The 20,791-nt window shown below is 45.4% G+C and overlaps 1 protein-coding gene across 1 annotated transcript in view; it reads right to left on the bottom strand.

The window, feature by feature from the left end:
• CHRD (chordin) overlaps nucleotides 1–17,016 on the bottom strand; it is an 85,554-nt gene extending 68,538 nt beyond the window's left edge. The window contains exons 1-3 of the mRNA XM_058189079.1: nucleotides 16,709–17,016; nucleotides 10,609–10,712; nucleotides 7,131–7,257 (exon numbers count right to left, since the gene is read on the bottom strand). Of these exons, the coding sequence (XP_058045062.1) occupies nucleotides 7,131–7,257; nucleotides 10,609–10,712; nucleotides 16,709–16,889 (412 nt within the window). The 5' untranslated portion in view covers nucleotides 16,890–17,016. The remainder of the gene's footprint in view (nucleotides 1–7,130; nucleotides 7,258–10,608; nucleotides 10,713–16,708) is intronic.
• Nucleotides 17,017–20,791: the final 3,775 nt, after the last annotated feature.

The following is a 20,791-nucleotide window of genomic DNA, read 5'->3' as shown; positions in this document are numbered from 1 at the left end:
TTATAAACTAATAAAAACTTTAAACATAAAAAAAGAAGAGAAAAGAAAAGAAAAGAATGCAAGATAGAATGACAAGACAATATCTATTGTCTATGTACCATTCCAGATAAATGGTTGTCCAACATCTTCTTAAAAACCTCCAGTGTTGGAGCATTCACAACTTCTGGAGGCAAGTTGTTCCACTGATTAATTATTCTAACTGTCAGGAAATTTCTCCTTAGTTCTAAGTTGCTTCTCTCCTTGATCAGTTTCTACCCATTGCTTCTTGATCTATCCTAAGGTGCTTTGAAGAATAGCTTGACTCCCTCTTCTTTGTGGCAACCCCTGAGATATTGGAATACTGCTATCATGTCTCCCCTAGTCCTTCTTTTTATTAAACTAGACATAGCCAATTCCTGCAACCGTTCTTCATATGTTTTAGCCTTCAGTCCCCTAATCATCTTTGTTGCTCTTCTCTGCACTCTTTCTAGAGTCTCCATGTCATTCTTGTATTGTGGTGATCAAAACATGGATGCGCTGGAGAAAATCTGACGGCTCCTGACACCCAAAAATGATTTTCTCTTTCAAAATAAAAGACCCCTATATCCTTCTTCACACAGTTTACACGTGTGCCAGGCACGCATACAAGAGAATAGAGATGCCTATTAAAAACTAAATTTGATTAAAAAAAAAAAAGATATCTGATCCTGCATATACTAACAACAGCAAGAATTGCGTTCGCGCAATATTGGAAGGGACATAACTTATCACCAGAGGGATTGATTATCCAGAAAATATTTGAATGTGTCGAAATGAATAAACTAACCTTAGAATTAAAAGAAAAAGATGATTCGGAATATTATGCGGTTTGGGAAAAATGGCATAGGTCAGGGGTCACGAACCTTTTGGACTTCAGGGTGGACCACTAATATGATCTGCCTAATGACCGGCTGGGTAGGTGTGGCTAGGTGGTCAGGTGACTGGGTGGGTGTGGCCAACTTGATGTCACTCACATCAAGGGGCACCTCGCCAGCCTCTACCCACTCCTCCCTTGCCAGCCACTCCTCGGGTCCCCGCCCGGGCTCCTTAGGGCCCCAACAGGAAGCAGTTGTTGGAGCTAAGCAGCCACCATGAGAAAGAGTTGGCAAAAGAGCTCAGTTCAAATTGGATCTGACAGAGAAGGAGTGTTCTGTCCCCTCCCCCCGTCTCAGTAGAAGCACCTCACTGAGGACTAGAAGCATAGGCTTTCCAAGCAGAGGGAAGACCTGCGGGAAAGTAAGGCCAGGTATTGGCGCCTGGAGGCTCAGTGGGCTGAGATGGTCAGCCAGTTCCAGGCCATGAGGCAGTCCCACTGGAACAAAGCCCTCCAGCTCTTCACCACTAGCGGCACTTCCCTCCAGCCTTCGCTCAAAGCCCCGCACCAGGAGGCTGAAGCAGACCCCGAGTCAGAATTTCTCCTTAGTTCTAAGTTGCTTCTCTCCTTGATCAGTTTCTACCCATTGCTTCTTGATCTATCCTAAGGTGCTTTGAAGAATAGCTTGACTCCCTCTTCTTTGTGGCAACCCCTGAGATATTGGAATACTGCTATCATGTCTCCCCTAGTCCTTCTTTTTATTAAACTAGACATAGCCAATTCCTGCAACCGTTCTTCATATGTTTTAGCCTTCAGTCCCCTAATCATCTTTGTTGCTCTTCTCTGCACTCTTTCTAGAGTCTCCATGTCATTCTTGTATTGTGGAGATCAAAACATGGATGCGCTGGAGAAAATCTCACGGCTCCTGACACCCAAAAATGATTTTCTCTTTCAAAATAAAAGACCCCTATATCCTTCTTCACACAGTTTACACGTGTGCCAGGCACGCATACAAGAGAATAGAGATGCCTATTAAAACTAAATTTGATTAAAAAAAAAAGATATCTGATCCTGCATATAAATATTGGAAGGGACATAACTTATCACCAGAGGGATTGATTATCCAGAAAATATTTGAATGTGTCGAAATGAATAAACTAACCTTAGAATTAGAAAAGATGATTTGGAATATGGGAAAGGTCACCATCCTTTTGGACTTCAGGGTGGACCACTAATATGATCTGCCTAATGACCGGCTGGGTGGGTGTGGCTAGGTGGTCAGGTGACTGGGTGGGTGTGGCCAACTTGATGTCACTCACATCAAGGGGCACCTCGCCAGCCTCTACCCACCCCTCCCTTGCCAGCCACTCTCCCGCCCGGGCTCCTTAGGGCCCCAACAGGAAGCATTTGTTGGAGCTAAGCAGCCACCATGAGAAAGAGTTGGCAAAAGAGCTCAGTTCAAATTGGATCTGACCGAGAAGGAGTGTTCTGTCCCCTCCCCCCCAGCTCAGTAGAAGCACCTCACTGAGGACTAGAAGCATAGGCTTTCCAAGCAGAGGGAAGACCTGCGGGAAAGTAAGGCCAGGTACTGGCGCCCGGAGGCTCAGTGGGCTGAGATGGTCAGCCAGTTCCAGGCCATGAGGCAGTCCCACTGGAACAAAGCCCTCCAGCAATTCGCCACCAGTGGCACTTCCCTCCAGCCTTTGCCCAAAGCCTTGCACCAGGAGGCTGAAGCAGACCCCGAGTCAGAATTTCTCCTTAGTTCTAAGTTGCTTCTCCTTGATCAGTTTCTACCCATTGCTTCTTGATCTATCCTAAGGTGCTTTGAAGAATAGCTTGACTCCCTCTTCTTTGTGGCAACCCCTGAGATATTGGAACACTGCTATCATGTCTCCCCTAGCCCTTCTTTTTATTAAACTAGACATAGCCAAATCCTGCCACCCTTCTTCATATCTTTTAGCCTTCAGTCCCCTAATCATCTTTGTTGCTCTTCTCTGCACTCTTTCTAGAGTCTCCATGTCATTCTTGTATTGTGGTGATCAAAACATGGATGCGCTGGAGAAAATCTGACGGCTCCTGACACCCAAAAATGATTTTCTCTTTCAAAATAAAAGACCCCTATATCCTTCTTCACACAGTTTACACGTGTGCCAGGCACGCATACAAGAGAATAGAGATGCCTATTAAAAACTAAATTTGATAAAAAAAAAAAGATATCTGATCCTACATATACTAACAACAGCAAGAATTGCGTCACTCAATATTGAAGGACATAACTTATCACCAGAGGGATTGATTATCCAGAAAATATTTGAATGTGTCGAAATGAATAAACTAACCTTAGAATTAAAAGAAAAAGATGATTTGGAATATTATGCGGTTTGGGAAAAATGGCATAGGTCAGGGGTCACCATCCTTTTGGACTTCAGGGTGGACCACTAATATGATCTGCCTAATGACCGGCTGGGTGGGTGTGGCTAGGTGGTCAGGTGACTGGGTGGGTGTGGCCAACTTGATGTCACTCACATCAAGGGGCACCTCGCCAGCCTCTACCCACCCCTCCCTTGCCAGCCACTCCTCGGGTCCCCGCCCGGGCTCCTTAGGGCCCCAACAGGAAGCATTTGTTGGAGCTAAGCAGCCACCATGAGAAAGAGTTGGCAAAAGAGCTCAGTTCAAATTGGATCTGACCGAGAAGGAGTGTTCTGTCCCCTCCCCCCCAGCTCAGTAGAACTACTTGCCTCAAGAAGCTGTGAATGCTCTGACACGGAAGTTTTAAGAAGAGATTGGACAACCATTTGTCCGGAATGGGACAGGATCTCCTGCCTGAAAAGAGGGTTGGACTAGAAGACCTCCAAGGTCCCTTCCCATTCTGTTACTCTGTTATTTTGTATCCCCGTTGACAGAACAATTAACCAGTGGAACTACTTGCCTCAAGAAGCTGTGAATGCTCTGACACCGGAAGTTTTTAAGAAGAGATTGGACAACCATTTGTCCGGAATGGGACAGGATCTCCTGCCTGAAAAGAGGGTTGGACTAGAAGACCTCCAAGGTCCTTCCCATTCTGTTACTCTGTTATTTTGTATCCCCGTTGACAGAACAATTAACCAGTGGAACTACTTGCCTCAAGAAGCTGTGAATGCTCTGACACCGGAAGTTTTTAAGAAGAGATTGGACAACCATTTGTCCGGAATGGGACAGGATCTCCTGCCTGAAAAGAGGGTTGGACTAGAAGACCTCCAAGGTCCCTTCCCATTCTGTTACTCTGTTATTTTGTATCCCCGTTGACAGAACAATTAACCAGTGGAACTACTTGCCTCAAGAACCTGTGAATGCTCTGACACTGGAAGTTTTTAAGAAGAGATTGGACAACCATTTGTCCGGAATGGGACAGGATCTCCTGCTTGAGCAGAGGGTTGGACTAGAAGACCTCCAAGGTCCTTTCCAACTCTTATTCTGTTATTCAAGGTGGCAAAAAGTGATCATGTGATCCCGGGACACTGCAACCGTCATAAATAGTTGCCAAGCATCCAAATTTTAAACACGTCACGACTGCTGCAACGGTCGTTAAGTGTGAGAAATGGCCGTAAGCAGTGGTGGGATTCAGCTAGTTCGCACCACTTCGGGAGAACCGGTTGTTAACTTTCTGAGCAGTTTGGCAAACTGGTTGTTGGAAGAAATCATTAGGGCAGAGAACCGGTTGTTAAATTACTTGAATCCCACCGCTGGGCCGTAAGTTACTGTTTTCAATGCTGTTGCAACTTGGAACAGTTGCTAAATAAATGCTAAACATCTTTATTTTATTTTTTTTACATCGCGGCGACCGAAACTAGATGCAATATTCCGGGGGGGGGGTGTCTTATCAAGGCCTTATAAAGTGGTATCAACACTTCACGTGATCTTGATTCTATCCTTCTGTTAATTACAGACTAGGTCTTGTGTTGGCTTTTTTTTTTTTTGGCTTCTCCTCTAAGAAGCTTCTTGATTTTGGCTTCTCATCAGAAGCAAAATATTTTCCCAAAAAGAGGGGGAAAAAAACCAAGAAAGTCCAGTTGCCTTTTGGAAAAAGCAAAAGAAAAAAAAAACACCTTTAGGACAACCGTGAATCTGGATGACTGAAAATCTCCACATAGCAAAGGCCGTCTACGCAGACCATCTAGTATTGAACTCCAAGCCCTTTTACTCATGGTACCCAGATGGCTCCAGACAACTTCCTCGTGTCCAAACATTGGCTCTGTCCAGCTGTTTGGGAGCAGACAAGGGCAGGTGTGTAGCAGGGTGTTATGGCGATATAAACACATTCGCCTTTTTAGTCATCTCGGGAAAGCTAAACACATGAGAAACATAGACTATACAAGGGAAGAGCAGGGCACCGAAAATCAACACACACCAAATAAACAAGAGAGGCGGTTGCACATCTGCCCTGCTGGACACCTCCCGCCTGCCACCAGCCTGCGCTGAACATCGGAGTTGAGACGGAAAAAGAGGCAACCGACGGAGGGAGAGAAGGATGCGCAGGGTGGGATGGTGTGGGGAGACAGACTGTTCTAGGAAATAATCTTTAGGCGAAGCCTGCCAAGAGAACATGTGCGTGTGTGAGCGTGTAAGGGTGTCTATGGTTCCAAGGACTCCGTTTCGTTCTTTCTCTGCCAAAAGAGAAAGAAAGAGAGAGAGAGAAAGAGGGAGGGAGGGAGGGAGGAAGGAAGGAAGGAAGGAAGGAAGGAAGGAAGGAAGGAAGGAAGGGAGGAAGGAAGGAAAGAGAGGGAGGAAGGAAGAAAGGAAAGAGAGGGAGGAAGGAAGGAAGGAAGGAAGGAAAGAGATAGAGAGGAAGGAAGGAAGGAAAGAGAGGGAGGAAGGAAGGAAGGAAGGAAAGAGAGGGAGGAAGGAAGGAAGGAAGGAAAGAGAGGGAGGAAGGAAGGAAGGAAGGAAGGAAAGAGAGGGAGGAAGGAAGGAAGGAAGGAAAGAAAAAGAGGAAGGAAGGAAGGAAAGAGAAAGGGGAAGGAAGGAAAGAGATAGAGAGGAAGGAAGGAAAGAGAGAGAGGGAGGAAAGAAGGAAGGAAGGAAAGAAAGAAAGAGGAAGGGAGAGAGAGAGAGAGAGGGAGGAAGGAAGGAAGGAAGGAGAGAGAGAGAGAGAGAGGGAAGGAGGTAGGAAAGAAGGAAGGAGAGTGTGTGTAGGGGCTTGGCAATTAGAATGAAACAAAGGGTAGAGGTCATGACTGGGTTCACACAGCATGCTTAACCAGGTCAGACTTGGTGAGTGAATTCACCCAACATGCCCTGCCATGGTTAGCTTTAACAAAGCTTACTTCTTTGTCTCTTTCATTTCCCCCCCCTCTTTCTAGTTTAGCTGGCAACACATAGTAAAGAGAAAGCTTCTAGTCCTCATGAATCGCTGCTGAAGGAACTGACGATAGAACGGATCAGGTAAGCAAACATCAGAGGGACCAGGAGCAGGGGCAGAGATGGTAAGATGGTGGAAGGGAATCGGCTCTCACTACTAGCCTCAGATAGAGGGGCGCAGGATGGGCGCACAGGCAGTACAGCTTCGTTCCTCAGTTCCAAGTGGTTGGAAACTCAGAACTATATAAAGGGAAAGGTTTCCCTTGTCCATTCGTGTCTGACGGTCACAAAATAGGCCATCAGTGAGGACCACCACTGTAAACTAAGAAAACGAAGATCATGGCATCCGGCCCTTTCAATTCCTGGCAAATAGATGGGGAAGAAATGGAGGTAGTGACAGATTTTATTTTCCTGGGCTCCAAGATCACCACAGATGGGGACTGCAGCCAAGAAATTAAAAGACGCTTGCTCCTGGGGAGGAAAGCCGTGGCAAATCTAGACAGCATATTAAAAAGCAGAGACATCACCCTGCCAACAAAAATGTGTATAGTCAAGGCTGTGGTTTTCTCAGTTGCAATGTATGGCTGTGAAGGTTGGACCATAGGAAAGGCTGAGCGCCAAAGAATCGAGGCCTTTGAACTCTGGTGCTGGAGAAGACTCCTGAGAGTCCCTTGGACTGCAAGGCGATCAAACCGGTCAGTCCTAGAGGAGATCAACCCTGACTGCTCTTCAGAAGGCCAGATCCTGAAGATGAAACTCAAATACTTTGGCCACCTAATGAGAAAGAAGGACTCACTGGAGAAGAGCCTAATGCTGGGAAAGATGGAGGGCAAAAGAAGAAGGGGACTCCAGAGGATGGTAGAGGACAGGAAGGCCTGGAGGAATGTGGTCCATGGGGTTGCGATGGGTCGGACACAACTTCGCAGCTAACAACAACAACAGCAACCTGTAATTGACTTACCTTTGGGGCAGGATTTGCAACATTGTCCTGGAAGCACAATAGCATCGGCACAAGGAAGTTTGGGGCAGCTGTGCTTAATGTTCTTACAGCTGACTTTGCCTGCAGGTTTCCCTCTTCGATTCCTCTGCTGGAGGAGTGGGGGAAAAAATAGAAAATTCTTACAATAGATTATATTCCAGTTTTGTACTAGTAGAACCCTAGTACTTTGTGTTTTAAACAAAACCTTCCCATCCAGGCAAAATCCCCCATTGAATGCTACAATTACTTATCAATTTTTGCCTGAGTTCTGAATGTGGCGCCATTTTTGGCAGCCAAATAGATCCATTAAATTATTTTCACACAAGTCTTCCAAATCCTATTCCTTCAAAGTGTGGGAGGAAGCCATTTTGAATTGTTCTCAATATGCAAAGGAGAGATAATCCTCGACATGCGACCATTCATTCAGTGTCCATTCGACGTTACCACGGCACCAAAAAGTGACTTATGACCATTTTTCACACTGACGTCCATTGCAGCACCCCTCCCCCCATATTCATCTGATCAAAATTCGTATCTTTGGTAACTGACTCACATTTACGACAGTTGCAGCAACCCCGGGGAATCATTTGATTCCCTTTTACGACCTTCTGACAAGCAAAGTCAATGGGAAAAACCACATTCACTTAAAAACACTGCTACTCACTTATCAGCTGCAGTGATTCACTTAGCCACTGCGACAAGAAAGATCGTAAAATGGGGCAAAAGGCACTTAACAACCGTCTTACTTAGCAACGGAAATTTTGGTGATGCAATGTTGCTCGCATAACCCCAGGACACTGCAACCGTCTGTTGTGTCTCGTCCGATCTCACCGCAGCCGGGGCCTTCTTATCTGCTTCCGAACACGGAGGAATGTCCTAGTATGCCTCCCGGCCCCAGCCCTGGCTCCATGCCCAGACAGGCTGAAGAGGAGGAAATACCTCCAACCCCCAGCTCTGGCTCCATACCCAGGCAAACGGAGCAACTAGACCCCTCCCCCTCCTCCACAGCATGTGAGCCTGAGGGAGGTCAATTACCAACAGCTGCAGACTGGAGTGACCCTCGCGTCAGAAGACTTGATAGAAGGAAGGGAGGGGCAGGCCTGGATAAGTGCTGAGTCATGGAGCCACACCCCATGGCCTATATAAAGGACCTGCTTTCTGGCATTCTCTGAGTCAGGCAAAGTCTAAACATATCTTGCTGAAGTCACTTTCTGGTCTCCTGCCTGCCCTGAGGACTTTGCTAGGACTTTGGCAGAGCTGCAGAGGCACGCCTGATTCGGATTTCCCTGACCCGGCCGTCAGCGGAGGAGTGGGACACGACACTGTCATAAATATGAACCAGTTGCCAAGCAGCTGAATTTCGATCACATGACCATGGGATGCTGTAATGGTTTTTAAGAGTTGTAAGTCCTTTTTTTCAGTTCCGTTGTAACTTCGGTCACTAGGTTGTAAGTTGCAGTTAGCACCAATCCTTAAAGGAACCCGTGTAAGATTCTATTTATAAAATATATGTATAGTGGTGGCCAAAATTGTGGAAACCTTTTGGGAGAAGTGTATTTTCTACAACTAGCTAATGTCCTCACTTTTTTTTTTTTGAGTAGTACCATAAAATTATATATATCAATGGAAAGATAATTTAATCAAGAATGTAATGCAATAACTTTTATGAAAGATTTTCTATTCGAATAGCAGTTACACTTTAGAGAAGAAAAGTGAAACACATAGAAAAAACGTGATCATCATAATTATCACTATGTCAGTTAATACTTAGTTGGGTAACCTTTAGCATGAATTATGACCTTACAATGTCTTCCCATGGAGTGAACCTAGTTTTTTAGTTCTGCAGCTGTTCTAATGTTCTAATGCCAAAATTGTGGAAACCTTTTGGGAAAAGTATATTTTTGAGGTTTGATGGCTAATAACACCACTTTTTTTTTTTTTTTGGAGTTTCAAGATAATCATATTCCACTGCTGGAATGGCCTAAGAATAGCCCAGCCCTTAACCCAACTGAAAATCTATAGAGCCGACTAAAGAAACTTGTTAGTCAGAAGTGACCCAGCAATAAACCCCAGTTAATTGAAGCAATCATTCAATCTTGGTTTCACATGATAACAGCTGCAGAACTAAAAGACTTGGTTCACTCCATGGGAAGACGTTGTAAGGCCGTAATTCATGCTAAAGGTTACCCAACTAAGTCTTAACTGACGTGATCATTTCTGGATATCTCATTTTTTTCTATGGTAATAATTTTTGTATATCTCATTTTTTTCTACATGTTTCACTTTTCTTCTTTATACTATAACTGCTATTCTAATAGCAAATCTTTTATAAAAGTTATTTGCATTACATTCTTGATTAAATTATCTTTCCATTGATATATAATTTTATGGTACTACTTCAAAAAGTGTGTTATTAGCTAGTTTTTTTAAAAAATACACTTTTTCTAAAAGGTTTCCACAATTTTGGCCACTATTGCATTTAATATTACATGTCTTGACAGCTGCAAGAATTGTTTTTGCGCAGTACTGGAAAAATGAGGGAACACCTACAGAAGAAGATGTAATTTTAAAAAAAAAATTAGATAGTGCAGAAATGGACAGATTGACGTTAAAGACAAAAGAAAAAGAAGATACAGAATATTTTTTAACATGGGACCCGTTCTACAAATGGTTGGATAATAGAGGTAGAAATTAGGAGCCGGGAAAGTATTATTATGTAAGCAAACGGATCCAGACAATATGCTGTTCACAAAGCACTTATGTAAACTGAAAATGTATAAATAAATAGAATAGAATAGAATAGAATAGAATAGAATAGAATAGAATTTTTTATTGGCCAAGTGTGATTGGACACACAAGGAATTTGTCTTGGTGCATATGCTCTCAGTGTACATAAAAGAAAGGATACGTTCATCAAGGTACAACATTTACAACACAAATGATGATCAATATATCAATATAAATCATAAGGATTGCCAGCAACAAAGTCACAGTCATACAGCCATAAGTGGAAGGAGATGGGCGGTGGGAACGATGAGAAGATTAATAGTAGTGCAGATTCAGTAAATAGTTTGACAGTGTTGAGGGAATTATTTGTTTAGCAGAGTGATGGCCTTCGGGGGAAAACTGTTCTTGTGTCTAGTTGTTCTGGTGTGCAGTGCTCTATAAATTATAAATTATAGAGCACTGCATATAAACTATGCTCTATAAACTGCTTAACAAAAACACGAACCAATTGTCACGCATCCAAATGTAATTTGGATGGCCATGCGAATGCTGCAAGTGTGAAAAATGGTCATCGGTCACTTCTTTTTCCAGTGGCGTCGTAACTTCCAAATGGTCACTAAACTAACTATTGTAAGTCCTTGCTTGTATCACGATCTCTCATTTCCAGAAATCTGGAAAAACTGGCCAGTTCAATTGCACCTGCCTTTTAACCTGGATTTTCAAAGACACTTACTGGTTCGCAGGTGCACACCACGCAGTGCATAATGCCAAAAGGTTCCCCTAAATCAGGGTGCCAGGTATCCTCCAAGGTGTAGAACCGGCCACCGAAATAACATCCTGCAAAGAAAAAGGAATTTTGAATGTTCCAGAGCAGGCAGGGGTCTCCAACCTTGGCCACTTTAAGCCTGGTGGACTTCAATGCCCAGAATTCCCCAGTCAGTTATATCTGTTTCTTTTTCTTTTAATCTCTTAAAGTGGAGAGATTGCAGAGGAAGGGATTGCAAGAGAGTAAGCTTTGCTGGCTGTGGAATTCTGGGAATTGAAGTCCGCCAGGCTTAAAGTGGCCAAGGTTGGAGACCCCTGCACCAGAAAACGATGCATTGAATTGGCTGCCATGTTTCCCCCCCCCCCATTTGTGGAGTGAGTTGCTGCTTATCATACCATTGCCTAGAACAGGGGTGTCAAACTCAATTTCATTGAGGGCCGCATCGGGGTTGTGTTTGATCTTGGGGGTGTGTGTGGCCAGCTTGATGTCACTCATGTCAGGGACGCCTAGGGTAGCCCGAGCGCTATGCCAGTGAAAAACAGGCTCCTGAGCTCTGTTTTTGCTGGCGGAAGCATCGCGGGTCGATCCTTTGCTGTTTCCAGGGCAATCCTGCGGGCCAGGACTAAGCACCCCACAGGCTGGATCCAACCCCTGGGCCTTGAGTTTGACACCCCTGGCCTAGACTGTGGGCCTTCATCCTGTCCCCCAAGGTCCTTCGCACATACTCCTACACCATCCCATCCTTTCCCAAAAGTCCCAGACTGGAGAAGAAACAACTTGCTTCTACTTTATTCTTATCCCACTCTTGCCCCCACTTCCCCAGGTCCATAATAAGTCTTCTCAGACTCAGGACAATGTATACAAGAATAGTCTCATTCTAGTATATATTTACAAAGTCAACTTAGCCCAACAATCTGGGTCCTCATTTTACCTACCTTATAAAGGATGGAAGGCTGAGTCAACCTTGGGCCGGGCTCGAACCTGCAGTAATTGCAGGCTTTGTGTTCTTAATAACAGGCCTTACCAGGCAGAGCTAAACCGGCCAAGGTCTCAGCTGATCCAAATCACCATACCCCATAGCCCCCTATCAGAGGTTCTGACCAGTTCTGGAGAAATGGTAGCGGAAATTTTGAGCAGTTCAGAGAACTGGTAGTAAAAATTCTGACTGGCCCCACCCCCATCTATTCTCTGCCTCCGGAGTCCCAGCTGATCGGGAGGGAATGGGGATTTTGCAGTAACCTTCCCCTGGAGTGGGGTGGGAATGGACACTTTACAGTATCCTTCCCCTGCCAAGCCCGCCAAGCCACGCCCACAGAACCAGTAGTAAAAAAAATTGAAACCCACCACTGCTCCCTACTCTTTTATCTCCCCCCCCCCAGGAAACATTCCTTTCAATCAGAATTTCTCCTTCAGCCTGCTTATTCCTGTCAAAGTTAAAATATAATAGAAAACAGAGTTGGAAGGGACTTTGGAGGTCTTCTAGTCCAGCCCCTTGCTCAAGCAAGAAACTCTGGCCTATACCATTTCGGACAAATAACTGTCCAATCGCTTCTTAAAAACCTCCAGTGATGTATAAATATAATTAATGTAGGGTCGGGTCTGCGCAGTTTCCATTTTAGAACGGTGGGGAGGGAGAAAGGAGGAGAGAGTAGGAGGTAGGAAAGAGGAGAAGAGAAAGGAAGAGGGGTAGAAGAGGGAGAAGGAAGGTGTAGGGTGGAGGGAGGAGAGGATGTAGATAAGAGAAGGAGAGGAAGGTCTGGAAAGTAGAAGAAGGTAGAAGAGGGAAGAGTGTTAAAAAGGGGGGTGGTGACTGGGCAAGCCCGACTAATTGTATATAACTGTACATTGGATGAGCTGTTTGATATGATTGTAAAAATAAAACTTTTTTATGAAAGAAAAAAAAAACTTCCAGTGATGGAGCACCCACAACTTCTGGAGGCAAACTGTTCTAATGATTCATTGTTTTCGTTCAGGGGTCAGCAACCTTAAACACTCAAAAAGCCATTTGGACCCGTTTCCCACCGAAAAGAAAACACCAGGAGTCACAAAACACTTTTGACAGCTAAAATGAAGATAACACTACATCAGAGGTGGGTTTCAGCAGGTTCTGACCAGTTCTGGAGAACCAGTAGCGGAAATTTTGAGTAGTTCAGAGAATCGGTAGTAAAAAACTCTGACTGGCCCCACCACACCCATCTATTCTCTGCCTCTCAAGTCCCAGCTGATCAGGAGGAAATGGGGATTTTGCAGTATCCTTCCCCTGACACACACACCAAGCCGTACACACAGAACCGGCAGTAAAAAAATTTGAATCCCACCATTGTACTGCATGTATCGTTTTTTTACCTTATAGCATAAAGGGCCTCTGTGGCTCAGACTGGTAAGACAGTCTGTTATTAACAGCAGCTGCCTGCAATTACTGCAGGTTCAAGCCCCACCAGGCCCAAGGTTGACTCAGCCTTCCATCCTTTATAAGGTAGGTAAAATGAGGACCCAGATTGTTGGGGGCAATAAGTTGACTTTGTATATAACATACAAATGGATGAAGACTATTGCTTGACATAGTGTAAGCCGCCCTGAGTCTTCGGAGAAGGGCGGGATATAAATGCAAATTTTAAAAAAAGTATAAAAAAGAAAACCTATAGTGTGTTGCATTTATGAAATCAATGAACTGGTACAGAGTTTTATTTCTGCATGCAACAAAAACATTTTGAACTCCACCACCCAAAAAAAAAAAAATGGGTTAAAAAGCTCAAGAAATCGCTTGCCGGCGGGTGTCACACACATTGGTGGTTGTGACACATACTTTGAACCAAGGTCACTAGTATTTGAGACACTGACTACATCGATACTACATCCATACAACACACTTATCCAGACCAGCTAAAGGCTTGGCCATTGCTGCATTTATATAAATGACTTGACTTTATGTATTGTGCAAAGAATGCAATGGGAGAAACTGGCCCGTTTAGTCTAGGACAGAGGTCTCCAACCTTGGCAACTTTAAGCCTGGCGGACTTCAACTCCCAGAATTCCCCCAGCCAGCAAAGAGAATTCTGGGAGTTGAGGTCTGCCAAGGCTTAAAGTTGCCAAGATTGGAGACTCCTGGTCTAGAATGAACCCAGGTGTGTGAACCCAGAAAAAAGTGGTGCGAATTCCACAGGTGAAATCTCTGCAACCGGGAGGCAGCGCTCACCTCTGGATACAGGTAAGATCATCAAGCATCATTCGGACGAACGAAGCAAAAATAAGACAGTAAAAAATTGACACGTGTGAACGCCCAAGACAAGCAAGTGGGGAATGAGGCGCGAACGAAGGATTCACCACCTTGATTTCAATAACCGAAAGAAGGGGACCCATATCCATCTCTCTCTCCCACCCACCCCCGCTTTAATTCCAAAAATCTGTCCCAACGTTGCCTCGAGAGTCCCTTTCCATTTAAACCGCAGATTTAACAGAACACGGAAGGTGCGGCTGCGCCTCCTCGGAGTTCTTCACACGTTCAGAAACACAACATGCCCTTGGGTGGGAAAGGACTGGAGAGGAGCAGAATACAGAATAAAGACTTGGAAGGGGCCTTGAAGGTCCTCTAGTCCGACCCCTTGCTCAAGCGGGAAACCCTTATGCATTTCAGATATTTAAATGGTGGCCCAATCTCTTCTTATAAAAGCCTCCAGTGTATGGAGCAGCCACAACTTCTGGTGGCAGGTCGTTCCACTGATTAAATATTCGAACTGTCCGGAATTGTTTCTTTATTTCTAGGTTGGATAGAAATCAGTGATCGTCTACTCTTTATTTCTTGTCCTGACCCTTTGGTGAGAATAGGTGGGACTGCTTCTCTTTGCGACAGCCCCTCCAATATTGCATCCCACGGCCACCAGTTTGCCGGCCCTCCCCACCCGCACCCCCCCTTCCTCTGCCTCCCGGGACGTTCCCAGCTCCCGCGGTTCCCTAGTACAGGTCACCTGCGTGAGCAGGGGGTTGGACTAGATGACCTCCAAGGTACCTTCCAACTCTTGTTATCGTTCCTGTTACTGAGATCTCGCCCCTCCAACACACTCTCCGCGCCTCCGCGACCACCGACCCATAACCGTCACTCTGAAAATTGGCGGGGCTCCAAGGACCAGTGGGGTCCTGGAGAGAGGCGAGTGACCGACGAGTTCCCACACGGGTCCGCCCTTCTCTCTCCCCCTTCCTCCCGCCCCCCCGCGACGTGGCTACGGAACGGATCGAGCGCAGCGGCCGGGAATGCGCTCAAGCCCGTCGAAGCCAGCTGGAGACGGTTCGGGTCCCGCCAGACTCGCCAAGAGAGCGGCCCGGATCCGCCCTTGGAGGAGCCCGTCTCCACCTGGGTGACACGATAGCAGTCTTGGATGGAAACCAATCAAGGAGAGAAACCGCTTAGAACTAAGCAGAAATTTCCTGAAAAAAAAGGGGGGGGGGATTCCAGGTACCCTTCCACTATTGGATACCCCCTTTTCTGCCTCTTTCCCCACAGCTGTTGGGGGCAATTCAATTCCAGAGTTGGCCCCATAAACCAGACCCAAAGCATAGCGGCATCTCTATTCTCTTGTATGTCTGCCCGGTACACGTGTAACTGTGTGAAGAAGGATATACAGTATGGGTCTTTTATTTTGAAAGAGAAAATCACTTGTGGGTGTCAGGAGCTGTCAGTTTTTCTCCGCTGCATCCATGTTTTGAATACCGCAATACAAAAATGATATGGAGACTCTAGAAAGAGTTGCAGAGAAGAGCAACAAAGAGGATGAGGGGACTGGAGGCTAAAACATATGAAGAACGATTGCAGGAACTCGGTATGTCTAGTTTAATGAACAGAAGGACTAGGGGAGACATGATAGCAGTGTTCCTATATCTCAGGGGTTGCCACAAAGAAGAGGGAGTCAAGCTATTCTCCAAAGCACCTGAGGATAGAACAAGAAGCTATGGGTGGAAACTGATCAAGGAAAGAAGCAACTTAGAACTAAGGAGAAATTTCCTGACAGTTGGAACAATTAACCAGTGGAACGACTTGCCTCCAGAAGTTGTGAATGCTCCAACACTGGAAGCTTTTCAGAAGAAATTGGATAACTATTTATCTGACGTGGTCCTGTAGGGTTTTCTGCTTGAACCGGGGGTTGGACTAGAAGACCTCCAAGGTCCTTTCTGACTCTTGTCATTCTATCTTATATTCTTTTCTTTTCTCGTCTTTTTTTTCCCTGTTTAAAGTGTTGATGAGTTGATAAAACGCAAAAACACGCAAAAGCAAAGGCAGTAGGAAAACCAGGGGAGGAAAGAGGGAAGGAAGGGAAAAAAGCGTGGAGAAGAAGGGAAAAAGAAAGAAAAGGCATTGACCTCCGACAGGCATTCTTGTCTGACTACGGGGGGGGGGGGGGGCGGAGGGGGTTGGACTAGAAGAGCTCCCAAGGTCCCTTCCAAAATCGTGTTATTCTCTGTAATCCGGGCGTAAAAGTCCCATCGAAGGAGAAGGAGAAGGAGGAAAAGGAGAAAAGAAGAAGGAGAAAAGAAGAAGGAGAAAAAAGAAGAAGGAGAAGGAGGAGGAGGAGGAGGAGGAGGAGAAGGAGAAGGAGAAGGAGGAGAAGAAGGAGGAGGAGGAGGAGAAGAAGGAGGAGGAGGAGGAGAAGGAGGAGGAGGAGAAGAAGAAGAAGAAGGAGAAGAAGGAGAAGGAGAAGGAGGAGAAGGAGAAGGAGAAGGAGGAGGAGGAGGAGAAGGAGAAGGAGAAGGAGAAGAACAAGGAGAAGGAGAAGGAGGAGAAGGAGAAGGAGAAGAAGAAGGAGAAGGAGGAGGAGGAGGAGAAGGAGGAGAAGAAGAAGAAGAAGGAGGAGGAGGAGGAGGAGAAGGAGAAGGAGGAGGAGAAGAAGGAGGAGGAGAAGGAGAAGGAGGAGAAGAAGAAGAAGGAGAAGGAGGAGGAGGAGAAGGAGAAGGAGAAGGAGAAGGAGGAGAAGGAGAAGGAGAAGAAGAAGGAGAAGGAGGAGAAGGAGAAGGAGAAGGAAAAGGAGGAGGAGAAGAAGAAGAAGAAGAAGCTCACTCCGCTCGGAGGCAGCCCTACCTTGTGCGCCCTTGGAAGGCAGCGGCTCCGTCGACTCGGGCTGGATGAGCAGGAGGGTCTTGGCGGGTCCTACGGGCGACCCCGGGCCCGGCCACGCGTGGGCGAAGGGCGGCGGGGGCAGCAACAGCAACAACAGCAGCAATAGCAGCGGCGGCACCAGCTGTGCGCCCAAGAAACTCATCGCGGCGCAGGCGATCGCGGATCCCGGAGCGTATCGCCGCCCCCTCTGGACCAAGCCCGGACCCCGCCGGGGTTTTTATAGGCTCCCGGCATCGGCGGAGCCGACCGGAGGGCGATTTCTTGAGCAAACAAAGGCGAGGATGGATTGCAGATCACAGCCCCAGCGGGTGGGGGCGCTCAACACCGCAGCAGGGGCGGGCGTGGTGGGAGGGGTGTCTGTACGCTGGAGGATGGAGAAGAAGGGGGTCTGGGTCCCTCCCGCCGCCTCCTCCCCTTCCCTCCGCCCCCCAACCCCAGCGGACGAAGCCCACGCAGGGGGGAACCCCGAGGGTCCCACCACGGTTAGCCTAGGGTGGACAGAGGCGGGAGAAAGAAGCCCCCTCCCCAGCCCCAAACGTCCTTCTCTGGTCTTCTTTCGCTGCCCCCACCCCCACCCAACGGCTGGCCGGGTCACCCCATCCTCCGCCTTCCCCGCACCCCAGATCGTCGCCACCGACCCCCCTAAGCCGAGCCGAAGGGAAAGTTATGGTGCAGCTGGAGACCTAGCGAGGGAGCCTTCCCGTTATACTTTCGGAGAGACCCCCCCCCTGCCCAGTTTGCACCCCCCAAAAGCGCTTTATTCCAAGCCACTTTAAAAAGGGGTTAAAATGGACCAGGGAGACACCCCACCCCACCCCGTTTCTCCCACCCATGCCTCCTAAACGCCACCACCCCCTTGCCAAAATGAAAATTTTGGGTCCCACCAGAAAGTGGGGGCTTATCTCCCCCCTTTCCAGCCCCTACTGAATAAATTGCCCATTCTACTCGAAGGGGTTCCTTCCTAATGATTCCCCCCCCCCATCAAGTATTGTCTACCTGCCCATCAAAGTAATGTATGAAATCAGGCTGCCAATCTCACCTTCTGATATGAACACGAACACTCAGCAACTCTGTTTCCTCTTGAAACTAGTCCAGCTCCCAGCTGCAAACTGGAATGTCCCAAATCTATAGCCACTGTTGAATTTTTTTTTGAATACAGCTTGAATATTTTTCTTGAATATTTTTTCTTGAATACAGCTCGCCTGTCTGGAACCCATACCACATTTCAGACATCAATACAATTGAACGTGTCCAGAAATATTTTACAAGAAGAGTTCTCCACTCCTCTGAATACAACAAAATACCTTATGCCACCAGACTTGAAATCTTGGGTTTAGAAAACTTAGAACTCCGCCGCCTTCGACAGGACCTGTGTTTAACTCATAGAATCATCTATTACAATGTCCTTCCTGTTAAAGACTACTTCAGCTTCAATCACAACAATACAAGAGCAAACAATAGATTTAAACTTAATGTTAACCGCTTCAATCTTGATTGCAGAAAATATGACTTCTGTAACAGAGTTGTTAATGCTTGGAACACACTACCTGACTCTGTGGTCTTTTCTCAAACTCCCAAAAGCTTTAACCAAAAACTGTCTACTATTGACCTCACCCCATTCCTAAGAGGTCCGTAAGGGATGTGCATAAGAGCAGAAACGTGCCTACCGTTCCTGTCCTATTGTTTTCTTTCATTATATCCAATCAATATAGTTATTACATACCTATGCTTATATATATGTGCTTATATATTATATAGTTACTTTCATGCTTATGCTTATATATACTGTTGTGACAAAATAAATAAATAAATAAAAATAAACTGTCTCTCTCCATTGACCTAATACCCAGCTTTCCCCAAGAGAATTGGGTTGGGTTGGGGGATGATGGAAGCTGTAATAATCCATCACATCTGGAGAGCGCGCACGGAACCCTAGTGCTGCATCTTTCGCCCTTCTGAAATTGGCCGGTGGGGCCCAAAAGTTTGTTGGCCTTTAGGATCGGGTGCAGACAGAGGATGTTTTTGCCTTGCCTGGAAGCTTCCCCCTGGAGATGCAAACTGATACAAGGAAAACCAGATGAAGATGTTTCACAGATGGCATCTTCTGCCAACTAGGATAGCAAAGATATTCCATAGTAACTCACCAAAGTGTTGGAAATGTAAGAGTAACTATGGAACATACTATCATCTCTGGTGGACCTGTCCGGTGACAAAACAATTCTGGGTTAAAATCAAAAAGTGATTAGAAGAGATAATACAGGAATCAATAAAGGGAGAGCCAGAATAACTCTTATTAGGGATCCCAACAGAAAACAATACAAATGATACACAATACTTAATACTACACATGTTAAAATCCAAGACATAAACTGTTTCAACTCCTACCCTCAAAATGACACTATAGAGCACTGCACACCAGAACAACTAGACACAAGAACAGTTTTTCCCCCCGAACGCCATCACTCTGCTAAACAAATAATTCCCTCAACACTGTCAAACTATTTACTAAATCTGCACTACTATTAATCTTCTCATCGTTCCCATCACCCATCTCCTTCTACTTATGACTGTATGACTGTAACTTTGTTGCTGGCAATCCTTATGATTTATATTGATATATTGACCATCATTTGTGTTGTAAATGTTGTACCTTGATGAATGTATCTTTTCTTTTATGTACACTGAGAGCATATGCACCAAGACAAATTCCTTGTGTGTCCAATCACACTTGGCCAATAAAAAATTCTATTCTATTCTATTCTATTCTATTCTATTCTATTCTATTCTATTCTATTCTATTCTATTCTATTCTATTCTATTCTAACAGCAGCACGTATAACTTATGCGCAAAACCCACCAACAGAAGAAGATTTAATTAAGAAAATCCTCGAATGTGCAGAGATGGATAAACTCACAAAAGAAACCAAAGAGGATACAGAATATTATAAGGTCTGGTGTAGATGGTATGGATGGTTGGAAAACAGGAAAGATAATGACAATTGAACAACAGAGTAAAATGTAGATGAAATAGAGGAAGCTAGATAATATAAAAGTGGAATAAGATAGAATTAAAATACGTATAAATAGTAAGAAACAGTGATATGTATACAAATGTTGTATGTTTGTCGTGTTTTAATGTGTTCAAAATAAAAAAACTTTTAAAAAAAGAGAGATGCAAACTGAGGTTGAGGATGGCGACCGAAGGTTGGTGTTCTGTCTGGAACATCAAATAGCAACTTGTGGGATACGGTTGTGCAAACTTCTGAAAACATGTAAAATGTAGTCGCCGATCTGCAGTCCTTACATGAGCTCCTTCCTCTGTGGATACTGATTTGATTTGCCTGAAGCAAAGGCAGTTTTGAACGTTTTCTGAAAAGTAGGGTATAGGTAGTCCTCAGCGTACAACAGTTCATTTAACGACCGTTCAAAGTTCCTGGGGGAAAAATAGTGACTTCGTTAGGACTGTTTTTTTTAAAACTTACGACCGTTGCAACATCTGCGTGCCCGCATGAATCAAATTCAGACCCTTGGCAGCCGACTCATATTTATGACGGTTTGCAATGTCCCTCGGTCCGGTGATCCCCTTTGGTGACCTTCTGATGAGCAACGTCAACGGGGAAGCCAGATTCGTTTAACGACCGTGTGACCGACTTAACAACGGCAGTGATTCACTTAACAACGGCGGCAAGAAAAGTTGTAAAATGGGAGAAAGCTCACTTAAGAACTGCCTCGGTTAGCGACAGAATTTTTTGGGGCTCAATTGTGGTCGTAAGGTGAGGACTACCTGTATTTCTCTCTGTAGTTTTCCCAATAGTATTATAACTTCTTTTTTTTTTTTTAAGGGGTAGGAGAATTGACCTAGAGGAGCAAATTTGGAAAATAAATTTTGTTTCAAGAGTTGAAATAAAGTAAATTTATATTTTTTATATATATATAAATACTTCCCCTGATTTCTGTGCCATTTACCATCTTTCTACGTTCACCTTTCTCATGTATAACCTGAATTCTGTGACTTCCTGTTAATTTCTGGTTCCCATGCAAAGA

The sequence above is a fragment of the Ahaetulla prasina genome, chromosome 6 (assembly GCF_028640845.1).
Source record: "Ahaetulla prasina isolate Xishuangbanna chromosome 6, ASM2864084v1, whole genome shotgun sequence".
In the NCBI taxonomy this organism is placed as follows: Eukaryota; Metazoa; Chordata; class Lepidosauria; order Squamata; family Colubridae; genus Ahaetulla; species Ahaetulla prasina.
This window is presented reverse-complemented; position numbering and strand designations above follow the sequence as displayed.